The sequence below is a fragment of the Alosa alosa genome, chromosome 12 (assembly GCF_017589495.1).
Source record: "Alosa alosa isolate M-15738 ecotype Scorff River chromosome 12, AALO_Geno_1.1, whole genome shotgun sequence".
Classification (NCBI taxonomy): domain Eukaryota; kingdom Metazoa; phylum Chordata; class Actinopteri; order Clupeiformes; family Clupeidae; genus Alosa; species Alosa alosa.
In genome coordinates this window covers 20,907,539-20,931,344 of record NC_063200.1, presented here as the reverse complement: position 1 = coordinate 20,931,344, position 23,806 = coordinate 20,907,539, and the positions used below count along the sequence as shown (strand labels likewise).

Below are 23,806 nucleotides of genomic sequence, written 5' to 3'. Positions count from 1 at the left end.
CAGCGTAATCTGTGCTCATTCTATGGCATCTGGTGCCACCTGGTGGACAATTATTTGGCCTAGCCTGCTTGGTTAAATGGGCGCATACAGTTGATTGTTAAAAACTGAAAATAAAGAAAATAATCTGTGGATGTTCCTCATTCAATTTATCTTGTATTTGGACTTCCATGTCTATGTCTTAATCATAGTGACTTGGCAAACTATCCTCTGGTTTTAGAATTGTAGACATAGGCCTAGTCAGGCCAGTCTATTCTCTTTTCTGAACACCAAAAACATCAACAGAATGAATTACGTCAACACTTTATTGTAGTGTGTTTTATGATTTCTTATTATTTTTATATTTTATTCTTTACTTTTTAAACTATTTTTTGACTATTGCCCTTCTATGCTTTTATTAGCTATTCCTGTTTGCTTTTGTTTATGTAAAGCACATTGAATGACCTCTGTGTATGAAATGCGCTATAAATAGAGTTGACTTGACTATTGATTACACTTTCAGATCTGTTTTATAGAATAGTGGTTCAACAAACTCAACAAACTCAAGCAGCTTAACGAACCCCTAACATGGGGCAACTTGAACCACAAGGCCACTTTTTTGGGGGCCCCAATCAGGCACGCTGCTAAGGTTTCAATTAATGACACACAACCAGACATGCTAAACTACCATTTTTATTCCTGTCTCATATTTCATTGCCGTCAACTTAAGTAGAGGAAGTTAATTTTGTTGTGCTTGGACGTGTTCAAATTGTGGACTCGCATGCAACAAGAGAGCATAAAACTGATGGACATTTGGCATCTAACTGATAAATATTTTCAATGTAAGAGCTGTCAAAGAAATCTAGACTGAAAAGTGATGGAATTTGTACGGTTGACAGTGTGGTCAACTGTAACAGACCATTCACATTATCTTATCTCAGCAGTCAGTGGCGAGAAATGAGACAATACTGTTTTCAGACACTAGGGGCATTGTGGACATTTTCTCTTTCTTGTACTCAACAACGATCAGTGAAAGTAAACGATTAAAACCATTAAGGTCCAGTTAAAGAAGCTGGTTTATTTTAGTAGCTTGTTCCTGACATTTTCATTCAAATAGTTAATGTTAATAGCTTGGAGAGAAATTAAATCTAACTTGAGATACCATCTTGTGTAATACTAAGGATTTACAGGTGTTTATTTAGTCTGTGTTATATCAAACCATCATGCATATTCTATAATGACTGTGTATGATGATCTACTTCCTCCCATTATACAGAGAGAAATGAATTAACCTAACATTTTAAGTTTGACTTTATCAGACAACCGTTGTGAGTTGATATTGGTTAGTAATGAACAGTGGAGGAAAGGGAAAAAACATTGCTATTCAGTTGAAATTATTTATTCAAGGAAAGTACAAACATATTTACAATATATACATTGTTTACAATAAATCCAATGCAATGTTCAACACAAGTAAAGTGACCATTTCAATACTTTTAGTATGTTTTATAACTGCTTTTAGGTTGTGTTAATTAGTGATTTATTTTTTAAGAGAACTTTGTCCTGAGATGCCAGGGTATTGACACTGCGTTATGGATACGAGTTTTAAAACTCTTTGTAATTTGCCATAATAAAAGAATGCCTAAATAAGTAGCTACCATATAAAACTGGACTCGGCTGATTGTGCTTAAGTTATCCTGTGCGTTCTGATTCAATGTTCTATTAGAATTTTTATAAACAGTGCTAAAACTGTACATTTTTTTAGGAAATCCAGGATCAACAACACTCACTGAAAGACATATATCTTCTCTCCGAGTCTCTCTCTCAACTCTCCTGTGATCCTGGTCATTTTAAAAACAGTAGCATACTGATTATGATGTACCCACTTTATATGAAGTGATTGAGGTTATTCGTGAGGCAGTCTATGGAGAGAGCTCAGCACCATCAGCGCCTCTCTCTCACCCCTGATACAGTCTGTGTCTATGTGGCTGACTCCAGCCCACATTGTGAGTGCTGCCTCCTTGCGTGTTCCTCTCTGTGAGCAGTAAAGTGCAGTGTTGTTTTGCATGACGACTTGTCTGGGAGAAGAAGAGGAAAACAGAAAAACAAAACGAAAAACACCATCCATGTGTCTATCAGAGCACCATGGTAGGGATGTGGTGGTGGATGAGGGACACGGCAGGGTGGGGCATGGGAGGCGGTGGCGCCATCTGCTGGGTTGGATGAGAAGGATGCGGAGGAGGAGGGGGTGGTGGAGAGGAGCCCTGGTGGCTGGCCTCGGCCCCCGGCCGGTGCCGGGCGCTCTTCTGGTGGGCACGGAGGCCGGCCAGCTGCGAGTAGGCGCTCTGGCACACCTCACACTTGTAGGGTCGCTCGCCGGTGTGCAGGCGCACGTGGTTGCGCAGCGTGGACGACTGGCTGAAGCGGCGGTTGCAGAAGCGGCAGGCGAAGGGCTTGTCCAGCGTGTGGATGCGCATGTGCGAGCGCAGGTTGCTGCGTGAGTTAAAGCCCCGATGGCAGATGACGCAGCGCATACGGCTCGTTGAGGCGGATACAGGCACCGAGGAGGAGGAGGAGGAAGAGGAGCCGTCGCTGTGATGTGAATCCTCTGTTTTAGAAGAGAGAGGAAGAGATAGAGGTGTTATAGGCTTGGGCTTGGTGGAGAAACCAAGTACTAAGGACACACACATTCACAAGTAGTCTACTGCACATGCAAATGTTTTGTCTGCTGCAACCAGTTGAACAAAACCCTATTCTTCAGACTCTCTAACCTGGAGACAGCTCTTCAAAGTGCTGTGGTCGACAGGGCAGAACGACCCCCTCCCCAGCCACGTAACACTCATTGTCTCCCCAAAGAGGTTCTCCCAAAAAGCCATTGAAACCATTTTATTCACCACTTGTCATAATTAAACCCTCAGCACTTTCCTCCATCTATAGAAGTGTTCCACATTTTGGCTTTTAAAGCAACACTAAAGCACTTTTCCTCTGTCGCACGCATGCAATTTGTTTATCTAGCACCGGCTTTGCGAATAACGATGTCCACAGACACGGTAGAGTATGTTGCATGATTTAATGAAAGTATGATGTATTGCGACATCAGAAGCAAGTCAAATTTGTAGTTTCTTATGTCTCATTCCATCGAACTACAGATCCGCTACCCGATCTGGCAAACTTACATAGTGCGGTTATAGCCGATAGAGGGCCGCAAAGCGAATGCAGAACTGCCGTTCACCCTGTTACGAGTTCATGAACCACTGAAACGATTTTGGAAACATTATATTAAGGTATGTTAGTGTTGCTTTAACTAACTGTTGCTCTATGCACCTATGTCATGTAACATAAACTACACCTCCATCAAACTTCTTTATATGATCCCCCTTTTTTTGCCCCTTTCTGAATGGTTTAGGTGATATGGATCAGTGATCCGTACCAAAGACCACTAAGCTCAGTCAATGGGCCCAATTGTGAAGGCACAGACAAGATATAGATCTTGAGCTCATCAGGGGTCTCAGTGCAGTAAGACACATCCAACAGCTTTACAGAGGTAATGAGCGCCTTGGCTAATAACACCTATTGTCCTTATAATTACACTGACAATGATCAGCACCAGTCATGCACACAGACACGCTCTCTCTGGTTCTCTCTTTCTTTCTCTCTCTCTCTCTCAAAGTCTGATACATAGACCTACAAACACACACACACACACACACACACACACACACATACACACACACACACACACACACACAGTCATTATATGTAATATCTTTTAAGTGACTCACCATTTCGACTTTTTTTCTGCTGTTCATCTTCTGTGTTGGGAACTCCAGGTATGCCAAGAAATGTATTGTGTGAATTTCCATACCAGACAAGCAGCTCTTGGTCTGGGGGGATAGTCTGTGTGAAAAAAACAACAGGCAACATATTATTTAACAGATCTGACTGGACTGACTGTAAGCCAAAAGCATTCAATGCCATTTCAACCAAGAACTATCATTCAGGCTCTTAGATGCCCTGCTTTTGGAACAGTGAATGGTTCGATTTAGTTAGATTTATTCATCCATGAAGCCAGTGAATGTACTGGGTATTCTGGCACAGAAACAATCATGAAGCTACAGTTCAAGGGTTTGGCAGCATGTAGCCCTCAGCCAGACTGAAGCTTTTGGCTTGCCGGCAGCATTGCCCAGAAGAATCCCACCCTGTGTATTCGTTTCCAGGTCGAAGTTAAAATTAGCGTGTCTCACCTCTAAAGCCTTGTAGTAAATGCTGCTGCCAATCTGCACCACCTCCAGATTCTGCTCCTGCTCGTTGCGAGCGCACTTGATATAGGTCATCCAGCTACGGTGGTCTTCCTGACTGGCGTCGATGAAGTAGCGCACCGTCCCATCTTCGTTAAAAACCTGGGGGTGAGCACCAACAGAAACACGTTAAGAATGCTTTCGGACACACACAAAGTGTGAATGCAAAAAAAGAAATACAAACTATAAAGAAACAGTTGCACGATACTTATAACATTCATGTGCTTAAAGTTATAAAAATAGTAGCTCTAAACGAGTAATGCTGCCCTTCAATGCTGAAGTAGATCTGCTTCAAAATCACCCCTAACGAGGTGCACGTAAATGAAGAGAGCCTCACCTCCCACATCAAATTATTGTTCTTCAGTAAATCCACGTGCTCAGGAGAGGTGACTCTTCCCGTGAAGGGGCCCATTTCGGTGCCGGCTTTGATCCAAGTCTTGGAGAAAATCCCGAGGCCCTCCCCAGGGATGGAGCTTTGCGCGATGATGACCTCACTGGGTAAGACCAGACTCGACAGCTTCTGCACCTCTGCAGAGAACAAAAAGAGTTACATATTAATGAGCTGCACAGTTAAGGTCCTGTTTACTAAGCATTTTACATTTCATTTATCGAACACATTTTCAGTGTAATTTGGGTCAATTTAGATAAAGTATGTCTGCTGTCTTTATAGATTAGGCTACACCATTTGGTATAAAAATAAATAAAAAGCTTCTTGAAAATAACTATTGCCCTATATTCTCACGTCATGAATTTGTATATATTTTTTCTTATCTGGTGTTCTGCCATAATCTTTATTTTACAACAAATCATCCCAATTGTATTTCAGTCACGAAATATTACCTCTTTGCCGCTATCTAATTCGATTAAATAGCTGAAAAGGACTACATTGTTTAAAACTAAAAGACCACAGAAAGCATTTTCAAGCTCATTTGAAAGCGTGAAAAGAACAATCTGGGATTTCTTTAATGTCAAAATCAAAGAAATTTTATTTGAGTCCACCAAAAAGACTGGTCGAACCGAGGTTAAATGGTCCCGTATTACCCGAGGTCCAGCAATTTGTCATGCTTCTGAATGATATTCATTAAACGCAACTGGAAAGAAACGGCTAATTCCAAATTCATTATCCTTTTAAGAACTTTGTAGCAATAAATTTGCGCTGAAAGAAACTAGGACTTGTTTAAAAGACCCAGGAATTTCTCAAACAAAAAAATGGAAAGGCGATTAGATGGTTGACATGTTGTGAATGGTAATAGAATTAGCCTTCATGGCGCATTACCGCAGGAACAGCGATCTATTAAAGCGAAAGAAAGAGAAAAGCGCCGGAGCCCCATAGCTGCCAACAGAGGAAAAGAGACTGTCCGGAGATTGATGAATGCGGGATAAAACCCGGGACATCTTAAAGAAAGGAAACCTTTCTCTCTCCTCAGTTTAAGTGGAAACTTTCTCAGGTCAAGCACAAAGTTAACCAAATGAATTTAATACCCTTCTTCTTTCAGTCACCAACAGTTACACGCCTAACAAGCTTCTAAATGCAAGGTCTCAAAGCACGAAATGGGTTAATGCGCTAAATGGGTGCAAAGAAAGGAGACAAAGTGGGAAAATGCTGGAGAACAGTAATGCGAAAGTCACGGGGACCTTGGGAAGAAATCTCGAACAGTGGGAGAGGATAAATTCTCACTTTTTCGGTTCATTCTTTTTGACAGAGGGCCCCGCTGATGGTAAGACCCCACGGAGTTTTTTTTTTTCAGAATATAAATATAAGGGCCATTTTTACGCTCTTTTAGTCAATTATTGTAAGGGACTGGGTCATACTTCTTTAACTGGAGTGATAATACAAGGTGAACTTAAGTAAAACAGGGCAGTCACAACAATTTGGACTCAATAATAATAATTTCCCATGAAAGTGAAAAATGATTGACATGGAAAGATATTTGTGTGACAAATAGGGCGTCATGTCATTGTTATTTTAACATTTCATCACGTGCAAATAAACGTCCGGTATTTCCATACCATAACCATACCAATTTTACGCAATTCACTCTTCACGGTAGGCTATGGCTTGCTCTCAAAATCTCAATATGTATTTGCAGTATGTTCATTAGCCTACATCTATACGCAAATATAAGCTCTTTTCAAAATATGTTCGAGTTAGATTTAAAACAAATTAAGCATTTAATTTCCAAAAGTGCACGGCAACTTACCACCGGTGAAGGACTGTGCGAGGACCTCGGCGGTGAAGGCAGTTTTGGGACTGATGCTGTTGGTCTTCTCCTCGAAAAGGTGCTCCCCCAGAACGTTTCTCCAGCGGCCATAGAGGAAACTATGCAGAATGTCCGAGGTGATGATTTCAGACAAGGAACGACTCTGAGATTTGTATCCGGATTTCAGCATTAGAGCTTCTGCAGGCAATACTGAACCCATGGCATCGAAAAGTCACTTCAGTGGGAATAGTTTTGAAAAGAAAACAGTGACCGATACCTTTGCGCTTAAAAGGGGGACAACTCTGTGACAGTCTTATTCCTGTGAGTAGGACGCGCGGGTCGAAAATGCACCTCGTCCAGCAGTCAAGGTTCTCTTATATGTGGCCGGCGTGACCCTGTTCTAATTAGTTATTAATGGCACTCCCCTATGCTATAGAAAACGTCTTCGCGTATGGGCCACCCCCTCTGAGAACGAAAGTGAGATGCAAACACACTCAGTCTGAGTGTGTGTGTGTGTGTGAGAGAGAGAGAGAGAGAGAGAGAGAGAGAGAGGAGGGAGCCAGGATGAAGTGTGAGAGAGAGGAGAAGGGGGTAGTCTCTCCGCATGAGTGGTTGCTCACTCTCCTGCGCTGTTGCACAACGTAACCTAAACAGTGTCCATACATCTTGCAAGCCACCTGAGGATAGCTTATCCTAAAAGTAATAAATGCAATATGTCTCAAACTATTAAACATCAGGTTTAATTTTAACTTTAAAATATCTCAAAATCAGACTTGTTCAAAACACGTAAGGTTGACTCTTATTTGAAGTAATATTTTGACAATTACAAAGTCGCAATGACTGTAAATATAACCTATTGTTTGTTGGGAGTCGTAAACAAAATCGATAGTTTATAAGCCTAAAAACAACATAATCAAAGTTGCCTTTATTTTTTACGTTCAAACTCCAATAGCAGAAACACGTGGTTATTGTTAAGCTATTTTCTATTTTCATTTTCATATCGTTCCATTATTGTATTTGTGCACAAACCTAACAAAAGTGCCCTCTTTTTCCACAATGAGTGGTGAGAGCGGCGTTTCTAAGATGTCTTCCCATATTTAGCATGAGATTGTGCAAGTCTTGGTGATTACGGGAGAATAAAAGCGAAAAGACCGTGTTGTCTGTTTCATTGTCCCTCATGCACACACACAAATCTGCCTTGACGAGATCCGTCCTCTTTTCCCCTTGTAGTGAGCACTTTAATATTCATAGATGTTCATATGAAGCCCTCAGATTGTGACAGCGTTTATACTATGTGTATACGGCCTTTCTCTCAATAGCCGGCTCCTCTATTTTTCTGGTTTGATGGACTGCAAGTAAAGGAGCACTTTCCTCTCTCTGCATCGGCAAGGACATCTTTATTCTATCCCGGATTCGCGGGTCCACCATTCACGTCGGCTTGGAATGATGTCAGGCGAGTGAAAAGTGGTGCAAATCAATCTTTCATGGTATTTTGAGGACAATTTGACATCCATGCACCCCTTTTTTTAAAAAAAAACAAGGGGATGGGTCCGAATATGAGGAGAACTTGGGGTCTGACGAGCATGGACGCGCAATCGAATTGGATAGAAGGAAGACGCAGAGCGTCAATAGCAAGCGGGTCGCTAAGAACCCAGTGACGAGGGAAAATTAAGGTGAGTGACAGGGCAAGAAAAAAGATTACGCTTCAACAGCTGCATTTTATAGGGGTGTGTCCCCCTCATTCATTTGTCTTTCACCAAATGATTTTCACCCCTCTTCAAAGGGGTTCATTCTCATCGCCTCTGCATTGATTTTTGGCATATAAAAGTTTATTTGAAACGTTCTAAACATGTAAACTATGCGCTTGAGAAGGTCAACCTTTTATGCTTCAGCAAAGAGTTGAGTAAATTATAAATTTAAATGATTGATTAATTTAGCTTATTTCCCCATATAAAAAGGAAACTCAAAATATTATACATTATTTGCATTGATGATGCCACACATGTCAATGTCAGACATAATCCCGTAGCATTACGTTGTTCAATCAGAACATTCCGGTGCTTTTTTAAATCTCACTTTTCGGATGAAACTAAAAAGAGATGTTTCGGTATTCTTAACTGATTAAAACTGCAATAACATGTCTCGCATGTTGATTTTCGATTTGAGTGTGTCTATTTTGAACTCCTATGAAAATACTGAACGTGCATTAGTAGCCTATTCATTGAATGAATTTAGTTCAATATCAATTGCCTCTCTCATGATTTGCACATGCACTACCAAATTGGAGAACAAAATGAATAGCATGAAACGCTAACATTAATTTACACATGTAATTGGACTAAACTGTTAATTAAATTGGATTAGAGTATCAATTATACAGCCTATTAGATGATCATTTAATCCTAAACACTTTCATTCAGTCATAAATCACAAAGTCAATTGACTCCTTGCTGCAAATTGGTCAACCCTTTCAAGAGATCAACAAGCACAGGCTGCGTAAAATTCAAGATCTTCCAAGTTTTTATTTTGGCCAATCCAAATAAAACGAACAGCTTCCTCGCTTAAAAGTAATATTGTATGAGACACACCAGCTGTTTCTCCCCATCTATTCGAGCAGAATAACGACAGAATTCGGTTTTCCGAGGGGATATTCATATGTACCATTAAAAAGAGATTAAGGTAGATATCACAGCATGGGTATAGCGGCGGAGAGGCTTATCGGCAGGAAAGGTGAGAGAGGGTGAATCCGTCCCCCAAAGAGCTTTCCCCGAGATGGGACTCAGCACCTGCCCGATGACACTCCAGCACCGCGGGAGGTGCTTTTGAGAAAGGGGGGTAGCCTAGTAATAATCAAAGTCTGAAGGTTCTGTCACAAACGTTCTAAACAAAAAATCTCATCTGAGACTATAGGCCTACCTACAACTAAAAACTGAAAGATGACCAGGTCTATGTCATCAAACATTTAATGGAAATAAACAATTAGGCTAAGTAAAACTCAATAGAATTTAGTCATAAAACCAAATGAAATGCCCTTTCATCCTCTCTATATGACTAGAGAGACATGTCAGATGCTGCTGTGATTTTAATAAGAAGATAGGAAATCAATTGCATGTGCAATCTGCAATGTGCAAGTGTCTGCCTGTGTGCCCTTTTCTAAGTGTCTGTATGCTTGTCTTGAGTGCACCAACTCCCAAGTACAATCTTCCCCATACTCTCAATGGAATCATCCCAGACAACCCTTTTCTGTCCACATGCAGGGGCATCATATTCATAAAAGACACACCAAGAGGATCAAAATCATGGGGAGGATTTGAGAACAGCTGCGGATTGTCAACGCGGGACAAAGGGGAGAGGGGGGGGGGGGGCCTTCTCACTGGTGCTGGTGCCACTCCCTCCCAGCGAGGGTAAATATTTTAAATGACAATGCTCAATAAATGTTGGATTTCCAACAAAATTCCCCCCGGACAGGTTCCACAGGGAGTTGAGACAATGGCAAGGGCAACGCCAGGGCTATCCCTGAGCTGCGTGTCTACAATGCAGGCAAAGGGAAATCCTGTATGAGTGCCTCCTAATTGCTCACACTGCAAGAGGATCACAAGCAGCAGACTGGGTGCAGATTGAGATTAATGTGTATAATATGCATTACATTTAATGTGTACTTAATATAGCTCCTGACAATGAACTTGCCACTTCCACTGAACAGAGACGCCTAAATCCAATGCATGTTACTTGGCAATGCTTTCAATAATTTACACTTATTTATTCACAGATTAGATTTCAATTATGCAGTGTATTTGCAACGATGGCTGGGAAGTAATGGGTACATATACACAGTTTAAGAGTATGGAAGTAGCTGTGGTCCATGAAATGTGAAATGGAAATTACGCAACAGGTCAGACTTTTGATAGGGTGCCAGTCACAAATAGATGGGGATATGGGGGTGAGTGATTTTTCTTGGCAAAACTGAGGCGATGCATTATACAATGCCTTGCTTGCTTGTATAGGCCACTAGGACAGCTAGAAAGGCATGGCAAAAGTGGCAAACAAAGAGAGATGGCATTCTGTTCAATTGAGCAACCCTGCAATGAGAATGCGACCAGTCAAGGCCCTTACATCAACACTGAAGCACATGAAGGTCACATGCATACATAGATACATACAAACACTTTCAGTTCAGGTCTCTAATGGGCTCACATGCTACAGGCATAGAAACGTGACAATACACAAGACCTTGGGGATGCTGGGGGGGATTAAAACCATGAACTATGTGCCTTCGGGGCATGAATATACCAGCGAGCTCATCTGTATTTAATAAGCCCACTTAGGCTGTTATGTCCTTTGATAGGATGTTTCCTTTATGACTTGCGGCCCTTGAGTGCCACCATTTAGGATTCAATTAGGAGCATCCTCCCCTCATCGGATGGCCACTCATGGCCCGCTGAATGCCCATGCCAAAAAAGGGCACCAAAACGCCTATTAAAACGACGGAAGATGAACTTCATATATCCACATATTCCCTGACTGATGGTAGATGGGGCCATTGCCCATTACTGGAAGGGGCGTCCGCAACTTTTTAAGTACCCTTTTAGAGGGCAATTTCAGCCCTAGCGAAGACCTTCCCTGGGTGCGCTTGCTGATGTGTAGTTACCGGATGTCTAAATGTACAAAAACCGCAACTGGGTGCTTACATCACCCACACAAACACTCCAATTAAAGAGGGGTGAATACAACTAAACATTTGAGCAGACAGACAGACACAGACACACACACACACACACACACACACACTCGCTCAACACAAAAATGTTTTAGTAATCTATTTCTCAAGGACAAATACAAAATCCTTCTTATCTGTTCTGATGCATGACTAAACAGCTCAGGTGAAAAAATTAAGAAGTTTAAGGACTTAACCATAACAGCAATAATATGAGGAAGATTCCTCTAGGAAATGAATAAATTCTGCTTTTAATCATGAGACTTGCTGGCCATTTATTTCAGTTAAATGTTAAATGCAGCATGAAGTTGCATAGAAAATATATATTTCCTTTATACACACAACAGCATAAACCATACAAATAGACTATTGTTTTTTCGTACATAGAATGACTTAATTTTATGAAAGAGCTTCAGAAAAAAAAAAAAAAACACAAAGAGCTCAGTTTTCAGTATGAAGGTTCACTTGATCTCGGAATGTGTTAGAGGAAACCAAAGTCAAGAAACAGAAATGATTAAAAAGAAAATAAAAGAAGCACAAAAGTAGTCTTTTGATGTTTTTAATACACTGTTACCTGTACACATGAGGAAAAAACACTAAAATTAAACATTTTTTGAAATTATAATATCCCTTTTCATTAAGCAATGAAGTTAATACTAGATTTTCAAATTTTTGTAACTAATCAATCATACATATATTAGAGATCACACATAATTGAAAGAAAAAATTATAATTAAAAGGTTATTAGCATTGGACTGTACACGAGTCCACAGTGTGTACTGGTTGGGGCATTAGGGGAAGCTGGGTGGTACCAAATAAGACAACTTTGATCTTAATACTTATAATATAAAAAACTACAATTAATTATTACACAGGTAGGATCTGGGGGCTTAGCAGTCTTGAATCGTACAGAAACATACATAAAAACCTATCATTTCTCATTTTTGTCCATAGCAAGATGCAACATCAAATTTCAAATTACACATTCACGATCTTTGAAAAATTTCAGTATGAAAACAGAACAGAAAAACAGGGAGAGTTTTCCTGTGATAATGACTCCATGAAGAGAAAAAAAAACGTCTTTGATTTAATTATATATATATATTTTAAATAAAGTATTTAGTCAAGTATCCGAGCATACATACATAGTTTTACAAGATAGCAAAGGCAAAAACTCACAATATGCAACAACCCCATGTATCCCAATATCAGATCATTGTAATAAAAAAATTATCCATTACATTTCCATACGCCTAAAAAAAATATATCTAAGATCTACAAGATAAACGTTTGTCAAAATATTAGAGAATCCATCTTTGTTTCAAAAATGAAATAAGATATTGCACCTTTTTAAACCAGAGTACAATAAAATGACAAGGAAAACAGAATACAAAGCACAACAGGAATTAAATTAGGAATCGACTGCCATTTGCCAACATCACTCATCGTTTTTTGTAACAAAAGAATACATTTTCCTGTAACAAAACATCACAGTTTCATTTTACTGAATTAAAATGCTTTATGTAAAAGGAAAAGAAAGAAAACATTTTTACACATTCTTTAAACATTTTATGACAAAAACAAAACAAAAATGCATTCAAGACTGCTAAGCCCAAAATTACGATTTTATTGCAACAGAACTAGAAAAAATAGATTATATTGCGTTGTTGAAATGTTACAATTCCGGGGTTCATTTTGGCGGGTTTATTTTTAAATCTGAATTAAAAAGGAAAATATAGAAAAAAAAAACAGCTGTGAGGTCCAAAAGGGATCCCGGAATTTGTCCATTCATATAATGGTGTACACAAGTATTTAGTAACAATTTTTTTGATGTTCCTGATTTAGAAATATTCTTTTTTTTTTAAATTGTATAAGTCATTCTACAGCTAGTGTTTCTCGCTAAGAAAAAAAAGTAAGTCTTCAAGGCGTTGCAAATCTAGAAACCTCTGTTACAAAAGGTTTTTGTTTTCATCCTCTCAGTGATTCAAAAGTCTCCGACTAAAGGGCTTCCACTCTAATGATCCTGCAAAAAGAAAGAGATCACAGCATGAGAAGAGGAAACGCGGTCAGAAAAACAGCAGCCAGGAGAGAACACAGATTCACACACTCACTCACCTCTTCATTCAACACATCACATCTCCAAATCAAAATGAGTAGACATAATAACAGAAATGTTATTGCTCTTGTCATATCTTCAGAGGACGCCTGCTTGAGTGTAGTTGAGATACTAACTGAAGCAGTACATGCAACTTTCCATTATGCCATCACCTCCATCTAACAATGACGACTCCTCTGGCTCATTAAGGGCCGAGAACAATAACTATAACAACGGCAAAAAAGCATCGCTCTAGCTAATATGAAAACGTCCACACATAAACTACAACGATAATTACACCAGTATCATTATAGTAAATTATCTTTATAGTCATCATTACTGGTGTGAGCGGCCCTTTACATGTAAAAGTAATTTATTCACTTCATCAATGTTTTCTGACAGCACACTACAGATACATGTTTTCATCAGTGTGTGTACTCCTACAGTGTTTAACCACTGACCCTGTTTTTTTCTCTGGCACCTACAAGAGACTTGACGTAATCAGCTGATCAGCTAAGTCAATAATTGACTTTTATCAGGAGCGGTCATGCTCGCTTTGACTGTAAACCTGTTGACACCCAGCTTTGCATGTCTTACTGGATTTTTTACTACCATCAATTCAGACCCATGTCTTACTGGATTTTTTACTACCATCAATTCAGACCCAGTTGCTACTAGATATCTAAAGTCATCTCACGGTGACTGTCACGTCTGGCCAAGTCCAGCTTTCACGACAACCAGTGGAAATATGGTTCAATGCAGGAAGTGTAAAGAAAAGTCTTGAATTTTTTGATGTAGTATTAATTAATACTTAAGGTCTCCTCTGCATTGTAGTTTGAATGTTATTCCTCATTTTCTGAAGTCACTTTGGGTAAAAGTGTTTGCTATATAAATAAATGTTAAGTAAGCTGAACATTTAAAGGTTGTATCAGCGATTTCGGGCCCAAAAAAGGCCCAAACATATATGATTACATTCGTCTAATCTTTCCTAACGATCCGCTAGCTGTCTGCCCTATAAGCAGGCAGTCAAAAAAACACGTGTCTGTAGGCAACCTAGGCTCCGAGATCTGTACACAAAAACAATTGCTACCAACAAGGGTTGGCAACCCACTCAAAGGCAAAATAAAGTGTTTTAACAAATAACTGACAAGATGCGCGTTTAGGAGTTTTAATTGCACAGGAGGGAGGGGGAGGGAGTAGCGAGCTAGCTCTCCGTTTTGTTTGAACATCAACAGAAGTAACGTATCCCAGCTATTGCCGATACAACCTTTAAGAGAAAGGTTAAACGCTCCAGCAGATTCTGGGTAAGAAAATGCCTCTGCAACCTACATCTCCTGTGCTGCCGCATATAAGATGTTTGCCATTTCCATTTGCACAATTTCTGCTGTTTGACCACACTTCAACCTGTGGATTGTGCTAGTCTTTGAGTGTAGTGTGGTGGTCTTCACCTGAAGGCCCGGAGCCTGTGTCTGCTGTGCACCCTGGCCGTAGTAGGCCCCCTGCTGTCTGTAATACTCCACCCAGGCAGCACTGTAATCAGGAGGGGAGCTCTGCTGAGAACCTGACACTGCAGCCTGGGCTGGAGAGGGGCAGAGGGAGAGAGGGAGAGAGGGAGAGAGGAGAGAGGATTAAACCAACATATTGACAAGGCAAAGATAATCGTTCACAGGTAAAAGAGGATTTGAAAGAAGGCTGAGCAACGCTGCGCAATTCACCCACACGCGCAGAACTGAACTGTAATGAAACCCTACAGCATGGTAGCAACATGAAGACTGTAAGCGAATGCAAGTGACAGAGGAGAAAGAAAGGGGGCAGAAGACAACACAGCAGACCGTGTGAAAGTAGAAGACAGAACAGTGATCTTACACACAACAGCTCAGAGAGAGAGACAGACAGACAAAGAGAGACACATAGCGCTAGAAAGAGGCTGAGAAAGAGCTCAGTCAGAGAGGAGTACGTCAGAGCAAGAGCAAGTACTTGCACTTACTCTGTTTCTTGTAGTACTCCTCCCATGCTTTGCTGTAGTCAGGGCCGGTGCTCTGGGCTTGGCTCTGCTGACCTGCACACAAACAGACGATTGAGTCAAAACTTCTGCCATGCCTGAGCCTAGCGCCACCCATCCCATTACTGCATGCATAAAATATGATAACAAATCAGGCTGTCAGGCCCCTGTTTACGACCACAGCCGGCTAGGGAAGAGAGGGCCTAAATGCTCCAGAAGACTTAGCAATAGCCTTCATGCTATGAGCATGAAGTGCATCCAGCATCCACTGTGTGGCATTGTAACTGATAAGTAAGCACAAAGCCCTAGTTATAATCACTCTTAAGCTGAAGATTAAGATACTGGGACATATTTAAAGGTGACCTGCATTATAGGAGATCAGACCTGTAGCGAGAACACGGTTCACACAGTTGGACCATCGCCTAACCACACTGACATGTCTAACTAGCGTGGCTCATCCTCAATGGAATACTTCACTATCCTCATATCATGATTTCCCTTCTTTTTGCAGATATAGAAACAAAGGCTTTCTACAAATAATTATTTTTTTATGTACTTTTTTTTAAACACTCTTACGGTGGGTTTCCACACAGCAAAAGACCTTGCGAATTTCGGCCAGCGAAATTTCGCCTCGGGGGCGTGACGACCAACCTGCTAACCTTTTGACTGCAGTGTCTAGCCAGTGGTGGCAAGCGAGCTAATTAGGCTAATCGGCTAGTTCAAACGTTTTAAGTACTTAACGAAGATATCCAGGGGTCTTTATGCCTCGACTAAGTTGATGTTGCCTATAAACAACAATTCATGTTCATAGAAACAACAAGGTCAATAATACATCATATATTTAATACCTGTGTTGCAGTCTAGCTAGGCTTACAATGCAATCCAATGTCCGAACATACTAGCAGTTCGCCTGTCGGCTAGCTAAAAAGTTTGAGTGTTTAAACTAACATAATAGTGGTCTATTCAGTGGTGTATGTGCTCTGACTAAGATTGTGTGGCATATAAACTGCAATTTGTGCCAATGTTAGTGTAGAAACATTTTAATCACATACAAATTTTCATGTCACAGCTCAGGTAGTCTCCGCCATCTTGGTCAGACTTTTTTTTAACTCCCGCCTCCAAACTCAAACACGCGGACCTGATTGGTTCTCGAATGGTCCTCATTAAAATAAAGTTAAACTTAAGCCAACTTTGTTTCGCCTGCCTCGCCGATTCACTCTCATTTCACCCAACCAGGGCAAATTACTCCATTCAACCTCAATGAGAGCGACGCAAAATCGGTGTGTGGAAACCCACCGTTGGTGTTGAAAGACGCAACACTGCAAGTGTGACATACGCACCAAAATAACACCAGCTGTGCTACTACAATAAACGCAAAAATTAAAAGTGCCATGTCAGTGCGTGTAAAAACTTAAGCACAGACACTTTGATGAGGAGGAATTACAAAGAAGGGAAACGCACACTAATGCTCTTCACTCATTCTTGAGGAGAAAATATATGGACTACTGAATAAAACTTAACATGACAGGTGAAGTCTGCTGTGAGATGGACAGTAACCAATTCCACCTTTGGCCAAGCTGTGTTGGGGAGTAGGGGGGTTGCCATGGCACTGCCAGTGAGGCTGTAGTGATGGAGACGGGGGCTGGTGGACAGGTGGGGGAACAGCAGGATATTCGGTGTGTAGGGAGGGAGGGGGGGTCTGGGAAAGGTTCTCAGATTTGATGTTTTGGGTGGGGTGTGGGGGGAGAGGGGTCTGTATGGGGCTGTGTGGGGGGCAGGACTGAGCAGTTAAGACCCTCAGACATCTTAAGCCTGTCCTGCTGGAGGGCTGGCGGAATCCTAGCCGGCAGGAGATCGGCTGGCAGTGACACACGGGTCGGTTAGTGGTGGCTCCTTTAGTAACTCACAGCTATCTCCCTCTCATACACGCACACTCCCTCACTCACACACACTTGCCTAGCTTTTTATAATACTGCTCCCATGCTTTGGAATAGTCCATCTGTCCAGTCTGGGATCCATTGTGACCTGCAACCAGACAGAGATAACACTGTTTGAAAAACAGAGCCTCTGAACTGATAGGCCAGTACCTTTCTCTGTCCCCCCCCCTTCCTCTCCTCCCTTCATCTCTCTGTGAAAGTGCAGAAACGCCAATGCGCCTCTCTCTACCAGCCTCTAACCTCCTCGGGTGGCAACAGCGACGACAGCAGCAGCAGCAGCAGCAGCAACAACAGTAGCAGCAGCAGCACGTCATTGTCCTCTTACTCACCAGCATGTGAAATGTAGTCTTAATTCTGTTCACACAAAGAGCCATCGCATAGTGAGGGAAAGCATGAGTGTGTGTGTATGGGGGGGGGGTGCTGTATTCTATGTAAGAAATGGAGTTGGCATACCCCACTACTGGGGCAGGAGGTGCAGAAGAGTGGTAAAGAAAGGGGTGGAGGAGAGAAGGGGGAATGGGTGCAAGAAGGCCTCGGAAGAAGTGGTGGCTTTTGTGTGTGTGTGTGTGTGTGTGTGTGTGTGTGTGTGTGTGTGTGTGTGTAGGGGGGTATTTAGTAGAGGACTTACTGGGGTCCTGCTGTCCCTGGGGCTGCCACGGCTGGTATGTTGTGCCCCAGCCCCCGGTCATGAAGGTCTGCGGTCCACTGTCACAGGAAACAAGACAACACCACTTTAAATACAAAACAATCTCAATTTACAGCTAAAATGTATGACATAGCAGGACATCACAGACCATCACAAGTGAGTCACACACCACATGCATTTATTAAGTGAGAGGCTTATTTACAGCTTGGACAGCGTGTGTGTGTGTGTGTGTGTGTGTGTTCTACCCAGGCATTATTTATAAAGAAAGAGCCATCTTAAAGAGAGGAAGTTGTGGAGTGCTCCCTGCACATTCTGTCATTAAAAAAAGGCTTACCAGGCACAAGAAGGAAGTGAAATGGGGGAAAAAAAAAAAAAAAAAAAAAACACGCATGCACACACTCACAAAAACAAAACAAAAAGGCACTTACTTCTGGTGAGGGGTGGCCGGGCCTTGGGTGAAAGGGTTGAGGCCAAAACTGCTGTTGCCTCCCAGCCCTGAAGCCTGGGGGGGAAGCAGAGAAGAGCAGCGCAATGAGAGAAAAGAAAAGAAAAGAAAAGAATAGGAGAGAAAAGAAAGAGAAAAGGAAGAGACACTCGAGGCTGAATGAGCAACCAGGCGGGGTCAGAGGTCAGACATCGGCCCCTTGCGCACTCCATTAGGCGCGCGCGTGATTGATTGTAGCTCTTCTCCCTGGTGTTTGTGGAGGGGGGCCAGGTAGGGTGGAAGGGCCATGAGGGGTGTGTGTGGTTCTATATATATATATTTTAAATATATAAATATATATATATATATATATATATATATTATATTTTAGTCAAGTATTCTTTGAGCAGTTACAGTTAAGCCCCACATATTTTCTCTCCACTCCTATGGTATACATGAATGATAAAGTACCTTATAGCATCTATAAGAAAGGGCTGTATAATGACCCAGTTATTCTGGTAATATGGGTTTGAGAGACCACCTTACAAACTTCACTGACACGGCGATTCAAGAAATACGTGGGTGGCAAGTAGGTTGGTTACGACAGGGGTGGGGACAGAGACCAGGGTGTTCGGGGGGACCTACCCCAATCTTCTCATCGATCAACTGCCGAGCCACTTCCATCTGCTGGGGGGTGCCGCGGATGGAGAAGATACGCATGTTTGGGTCGGTGTTGGGCGGTGGGTTTCTCTGCAGCTCCACATGGGCTCCTGACTGCTGGTTGATGTTCTTGATGGTCTCCCCACCTGGAAAAAAAATATATGTTTGGTCGCGTGAGTTCATACTGCCATTGGCCTTCTCTGACACGTTTACAACCAACTGAACAAGTGTTTTGGTCACAACTGTTGGCCATCTGATCTGCAATCAAGACATCAGTTGACACACATACAGGAAAATGTAGAATTGAAAGGTTATTTTAACTGTTTGATCCTTGTGATGATTTAAATTTCTCAAACTGTTGCTGACTACAGTTCTGAGAACACTTGGGGAGAGTAAATCAGCAATATAAGACCTGGAGACGTGGTATGTTTAGAGAGGAGTCAACAAGACATACGACAAAAAGTTCACCGTCCCTACTGTGAAGCTTGGAGGCTCTCTGATGTTTTGGGTGTGTGTGAGCTACAAAGGCACATGGAATTTAGTAAATTGTGGGCAAGATGAATGTAGCTTGCTATCAGAAAATATTGTAGGACAATTTGCAGTCATCAGCCTAAAAGCAGTGCATGGGAGACACTGGGACTTTCAAACATGGCAATGATCTGAAGTAGAAGGCCAAGTTGACCCTTCAGTGGGTACAGCGGAAAAAAGTGAAGGCTCTGGAGTGGCCATCACAGTCTCCTGACCTCAATACTATTGTGCCACTTTGGAAAGATTTCAAACATGCAGTTAATGCAATGAATGTACAGGATTTTGGAGGCTTTTTATCAAGAAGAATGGGCACCTCTACCATCTGAGATAAAAAGTTACTCATCCATAGCCATCACAAAAAAACAGCAAACCATCACCGATGTTAAAGGGGGCAATGGACAGTATTCAGAACTAAAGGTATGTAAATGTTTGAATTGGGATCACCACATTTTCTTTAGAGCCATGTTTTGTTTAATGATTGCACTATTCTGTGATTCCTTATGGTTTAATTTGAATCCCATTAAAATAAAAAAAATTAAAATGTGTTTAGCCTGATCACTCATGTTTTCTAGGCCAGCCATTTTACAAATTCTGCCGGAGTATGTGAACTTAAGAGCAAAAACATATTATGCCTCCATTTGCTCTGTATCTGCTTATTGTATACAACTTTTGGACTTGTTTTGTAAAGTTGAGTCAGGGTTTGCACTTTTTGGGGGGCTGGTTTTAAAAGGTGCGATTTGTAGGATTGTTACCGAACGTTCTGTAGGCCAAAATCAAAACACTGGTGAACGTTCTCAAGACAACCAGATACGAGCCTCTTCTGGGTTGCCAGACGTAATGAAGACTTGGCTAACGTTAGTTGACCTGCAGATGTCCACTTAATTTGTTTCTTGTTTTAATTATGGAAATTTGCCTGCCTCTCGTAGGCGTTCATGACTACAACTGACAGCTGTTGACAGTTGGCCTTTGCTAATTTGGCAACCCAAATAGGAGGACACGCTAGCCCATAATTAATACGCTATTCTAGAATTAATCGTTCAAAACATAAACGAAAATTCCAAGAGATTCCGCCCCGTAACTCATTTTTTTTCATGGGTTTTACAGGTTAGAGTAAATGTCAAATAAGCCATTACTTCAATTCATCGTGTTTCCTTACTCTCTGACAACATATGGTGATCATTTTTGGAATGGTTACAGTTTATTTTCCATTATTTCCTACATACTGGTCCTTTAAGGATAGGAAAATAGGTAGGCTGCCCATTGAATGGCTCTAAAATATTAATTCTAACATATTTAATTTTCTCTGTTTATTTTTACATGGGCAACGTTTGGTTTTAAAGCGGAGTTAAAAAAAATAAAACCCTCCACCCCATTAACAAGTCTCTCTCCACTTCATGAGCTACAGTAGGACACAAAGATATCCACTGCTTTAATTGCTAGGATCCCACGCCGCTAGGCAGCTTAGGTCAATTAGACCTGCCCAATTAGAGACGGCAATTCACAGACACTACTGACCCACAAATTAAGGAGAATGGGGCCGGCCACAAGCGTTCTGATTCCTTCAGAGTCTTAAAGCCAGTAAGCGCAATGCATCTAACTTCAGAGTTCCACAAGCTGGCTACAACATCTTCCCTTTGTATCTTAATATCCGCGCAAATCAGAAACAATGGCCAGCACTCCCCCTGCCAAACAGGGAAGGGCTGGTGTAGATGTACAGACCACCAACTGTGCTGACTGGGGCTGAAGTGAAGTGCACCTCCTGAGTGATGAACATATACAGGCTTAACATACGCGTCTTAACGTTTCCCCTTATCAAGTGACTTCTTGACTGAAAAGTAAGTATAGAGATAATCTCTCAGCCCATAACACTCTCGTTTTTTCTCTCATTGGTTCCAATATATAATTCATATTGGACAGCTCAAGTCAGGACTGGTCAGTTAGACTGAACTAAAAATTACTGGGTCACATGCTAAGGAAGAGACCCAACCATATGTGCTCCTTAGTCTACAGCAATCAGAATCAATGCAAGTACCTTCTGAGTTGCCCAAGCTGGCTACATCATCTTCTGTTTGCATTTTAATATGAAAATCAGAAACAATGGCCAACACTTCCCCCAACACAGACGGCAGGGCCAGACGTATGGGCCACCAGTCGTGCTGACTGCCGGGGTGGTGTCGAGAGTCAGGAGGACAGAGAATGCTACCTCGGAGCCCCCCAAAAAAGGGGGAAGGAAGAAATTAGAGCGTATCCTCTACGCCATACAGTTTCCTTCTTGGGCCCTTTCATACGCCGCCACTCAATCTTGTCTACTGGGTGGAGGAAAAGGGGACTGGCAGAGGAAGGGAGGGAGGGAGGGGTGGGTGGAAAGAAAGCAAGCAAGCAGGCCAGCAGCCTCTTCTGTCTCCTCTGAAAGGCCACCACCCACCGTTGGTGTGGTGTGGGGTGGGGGGGGGGGGTACAGGAGTAGCGATGGCAGTAGAGGTGGTGGTGGCAGGAGGGGTTTGTGCAGGGGATGTCCGAACATCAATTACACGTTTGTTCGCTTCTGGGTGACACTCAGGTGACCCCTGCTGACCCCTGGCTGAAAATGCTCGTCAAAGAGTCCCCGCCTCCACGGGCCTCCTCGCCGTTGCTAACTGACAAGGCATGGGCCATTAACCCATTGTCAAGCAAATGAAACTTCTGCATTGATGAAGCCATTATTAGGTCTCCCCCAGTCAGACACAGAAGAGAGGACTAAAGACACTGGCCATTCATTTCATGGACTGGGGGACCTGCAATGAGGCAAGCTAATTTGGCTTCATCAATGAGACTGGTTTAGTGAGCTGGAGAGAAAGAGAGAGGGAGGGAGTGTTTGGGGAAAAGCCAGGGGTGGTTATCAATTGGCGCAGGAACGTTAACTGTGGTTTTAAACAGAGAGAAAAGGGAGTTTACAGAAACAGCCATCAAAAAAAAAAAAAAAAAAAAAAAAAAAAAAAAAAAAAACTTGGGAGGCTTTCTGCATGGGTAAACAGCCAGACAGTTGTGGAGTGATACACTTAAAATGGGTTTTTAATACTGTTGAATGCATTCTTCATTCAGTTACAAATGCAGGAATATTTGTTCTCAGGATCACTCCATGTCTTGTTGTTGTTAATATCAGGACAGTTTCTAGTACACATCGGTGCCTGGTTTCACATTTCTATTTGCGAGTGCTCATAACACAGGAACACTAAACTGCATTCCTTCATGGTTAAAAGCCCCTCATACTCATATTGGCTGAGCAACCCAGTAATGCAAAGCCAGAACATGCTGTACAGCCAAAATAACTTAAAGTGCATTGACAAAACTAACATAACTTGCTAGCTGCAGGTATGAAAAATATGACACGTGAAACCATCTGTTCATCAAACTATGAAAACTGTTTGGTAAAAGTGCAACAGTCGCTCCCTTTTTAAAAGTGTTTTTTTTTTTTTTTAAAAGTTAATGCAAGTTCTTAAGAGGGTCTCGAGATCTTGTAAGCAGTGTGTGAGTGTGTGTGGTGGCTGACAGCTTTGGCAGCCTGCTCCTCTTGCAAGCATCGTAAAGATATTAATCACTCCGGCCAAAAGGCCAAGCTGACAGGTCCCTGAGCCCACCGCCCGCACCTCCTCCATGGCCCTGTTTCACATGCTAATGCCCCACGGGGAGTCACCCAGGTTTATCCGTCCCCTCAGCCCTCGCCACAAAAACACCCGCCTGACATTTCTTTTGCACTTTTTTTTATTATTATTATTACAGATGGCCAAGGTCCCTAGTTACCGCCCCTCCGAGCCACACAGTGAGCCGCGGCAGATAAAGAGGGCCCCGACAAACAGACGGTGTGTGTGAACGTCAGCAATGGTCAATGACTTTTAAATAGCTGGCAATAGAGTGAGCATGAATGACCAATAAGCTAATTCAGCTCATTCATTCCCTTGACTTGACTCCATCTGGCTTGAAAAGGCTCTTTTATTAAACGCTGGAGGCAACCTCCGTGTGTGATTGAGGGCTTTCATTATTAACTCTCAACAATTAATGTCACATTACATGCATTATCCTCTCCTCGGGCCCCCCCTGTGAGCAGGTCTCAAGTGGCGCTTGAGCCAAGTGGATGAGTGCGAGGGGGTAGGGGTGAGGGGGTGGTGGGGTGTAGCGACATGGCCACCCAGGCAGGTGTCCCATTCTTGGGACCATTGTGTTGTGGTGCATTTTTTTTTTTTTTTTGTAAGTTAAAAATAGTGAAGGGGTGAGAAACGACCAAATTATTTTCCACTTGTACGCCTGTAAAGGTCGACGCACACATATTTGTGGAATTAAACGGCCAG

The 23,806-nt window shown here is 42.1% G+C and overlaps 2 protein-coding genes across 9 annotated transcripts in view; both read right to left on the bottom strand.

Annotated features, from left to right (window-relative positions):
- Positions 1-1,359: 1,359 nt before the first annotated feature.
- LOC125304894 (PR domain zinc finger protein 12-like) lies at positions 1,360-6,824 on the bottom strand. The gene is made up of 5 exons (XM_048259409.1): positions 6,476-6,824; positions 4,612-4,802; positions 4,221-4,376; positions 3,759-3,873; positions 1,360-2,584 (listed from the first exon to the last, which is right to left on the bottom strand). Exons 1-5 carry the CDS (start codon positions 6,693-6,695, stop codon positions 2,112-2,114), a joined length of 1,155 nt encoding a protein of 384 aa, XP_048115366.1. The 5' UTR covers positions 6,696-6,824; the 3' UTR covers positions 1,360-2,111.
- A 4,910-nt stretch (positions 6,825-11,734) lies between these two features.
- The window catches only part of fubp3 (far upstream element (FUSE) binding protein 3), a 33,183-nt gene continuing 21,111 nt past the window's right edge, over positions 11,735-23,806 (bottom strand). For 4 of the 8 annotated variants that reach the window (XM_048258898.1, XM_048258899.1, XM_048258901.1 and 1 more), the window contains 7 exons: positions 18,939-19,099; positions 18,298-18,371; positions 17,852-17,928; positions 17,243-17,311; positions 15,272-15,343; positions 14,733-14,863; positions 11,735-13,212 (listed from right to left, as the gene is read on the bottom strand). In XM_048258898.1, coding sequence (XP_048114855.1) covers positions 13,204-13,212; positions 14,733-14,863; positions 15,272-15,343; positions 17,243-17,311; positions 17,852-17,928; positions 18,298-18,371; positions 18,939-19,099 — 593 coding nt within the window. In that variant the 3' untranslated portion in view covers positions 11,735-13,203. The remainder of the gene's footprint in view (positions 13,213-14,732; positions 14,864-15,271; positions 15,344-17,242; positions 17,312-17,851; positions 17,929-18,297; positions 18,372-18,938; positions 19,100-23,806) is intronic. The other 4 variants (XM_048258900.1, XM_048258904.1, XM_048258902.1 and 1 more) reach the window with 2 other exon arrangements.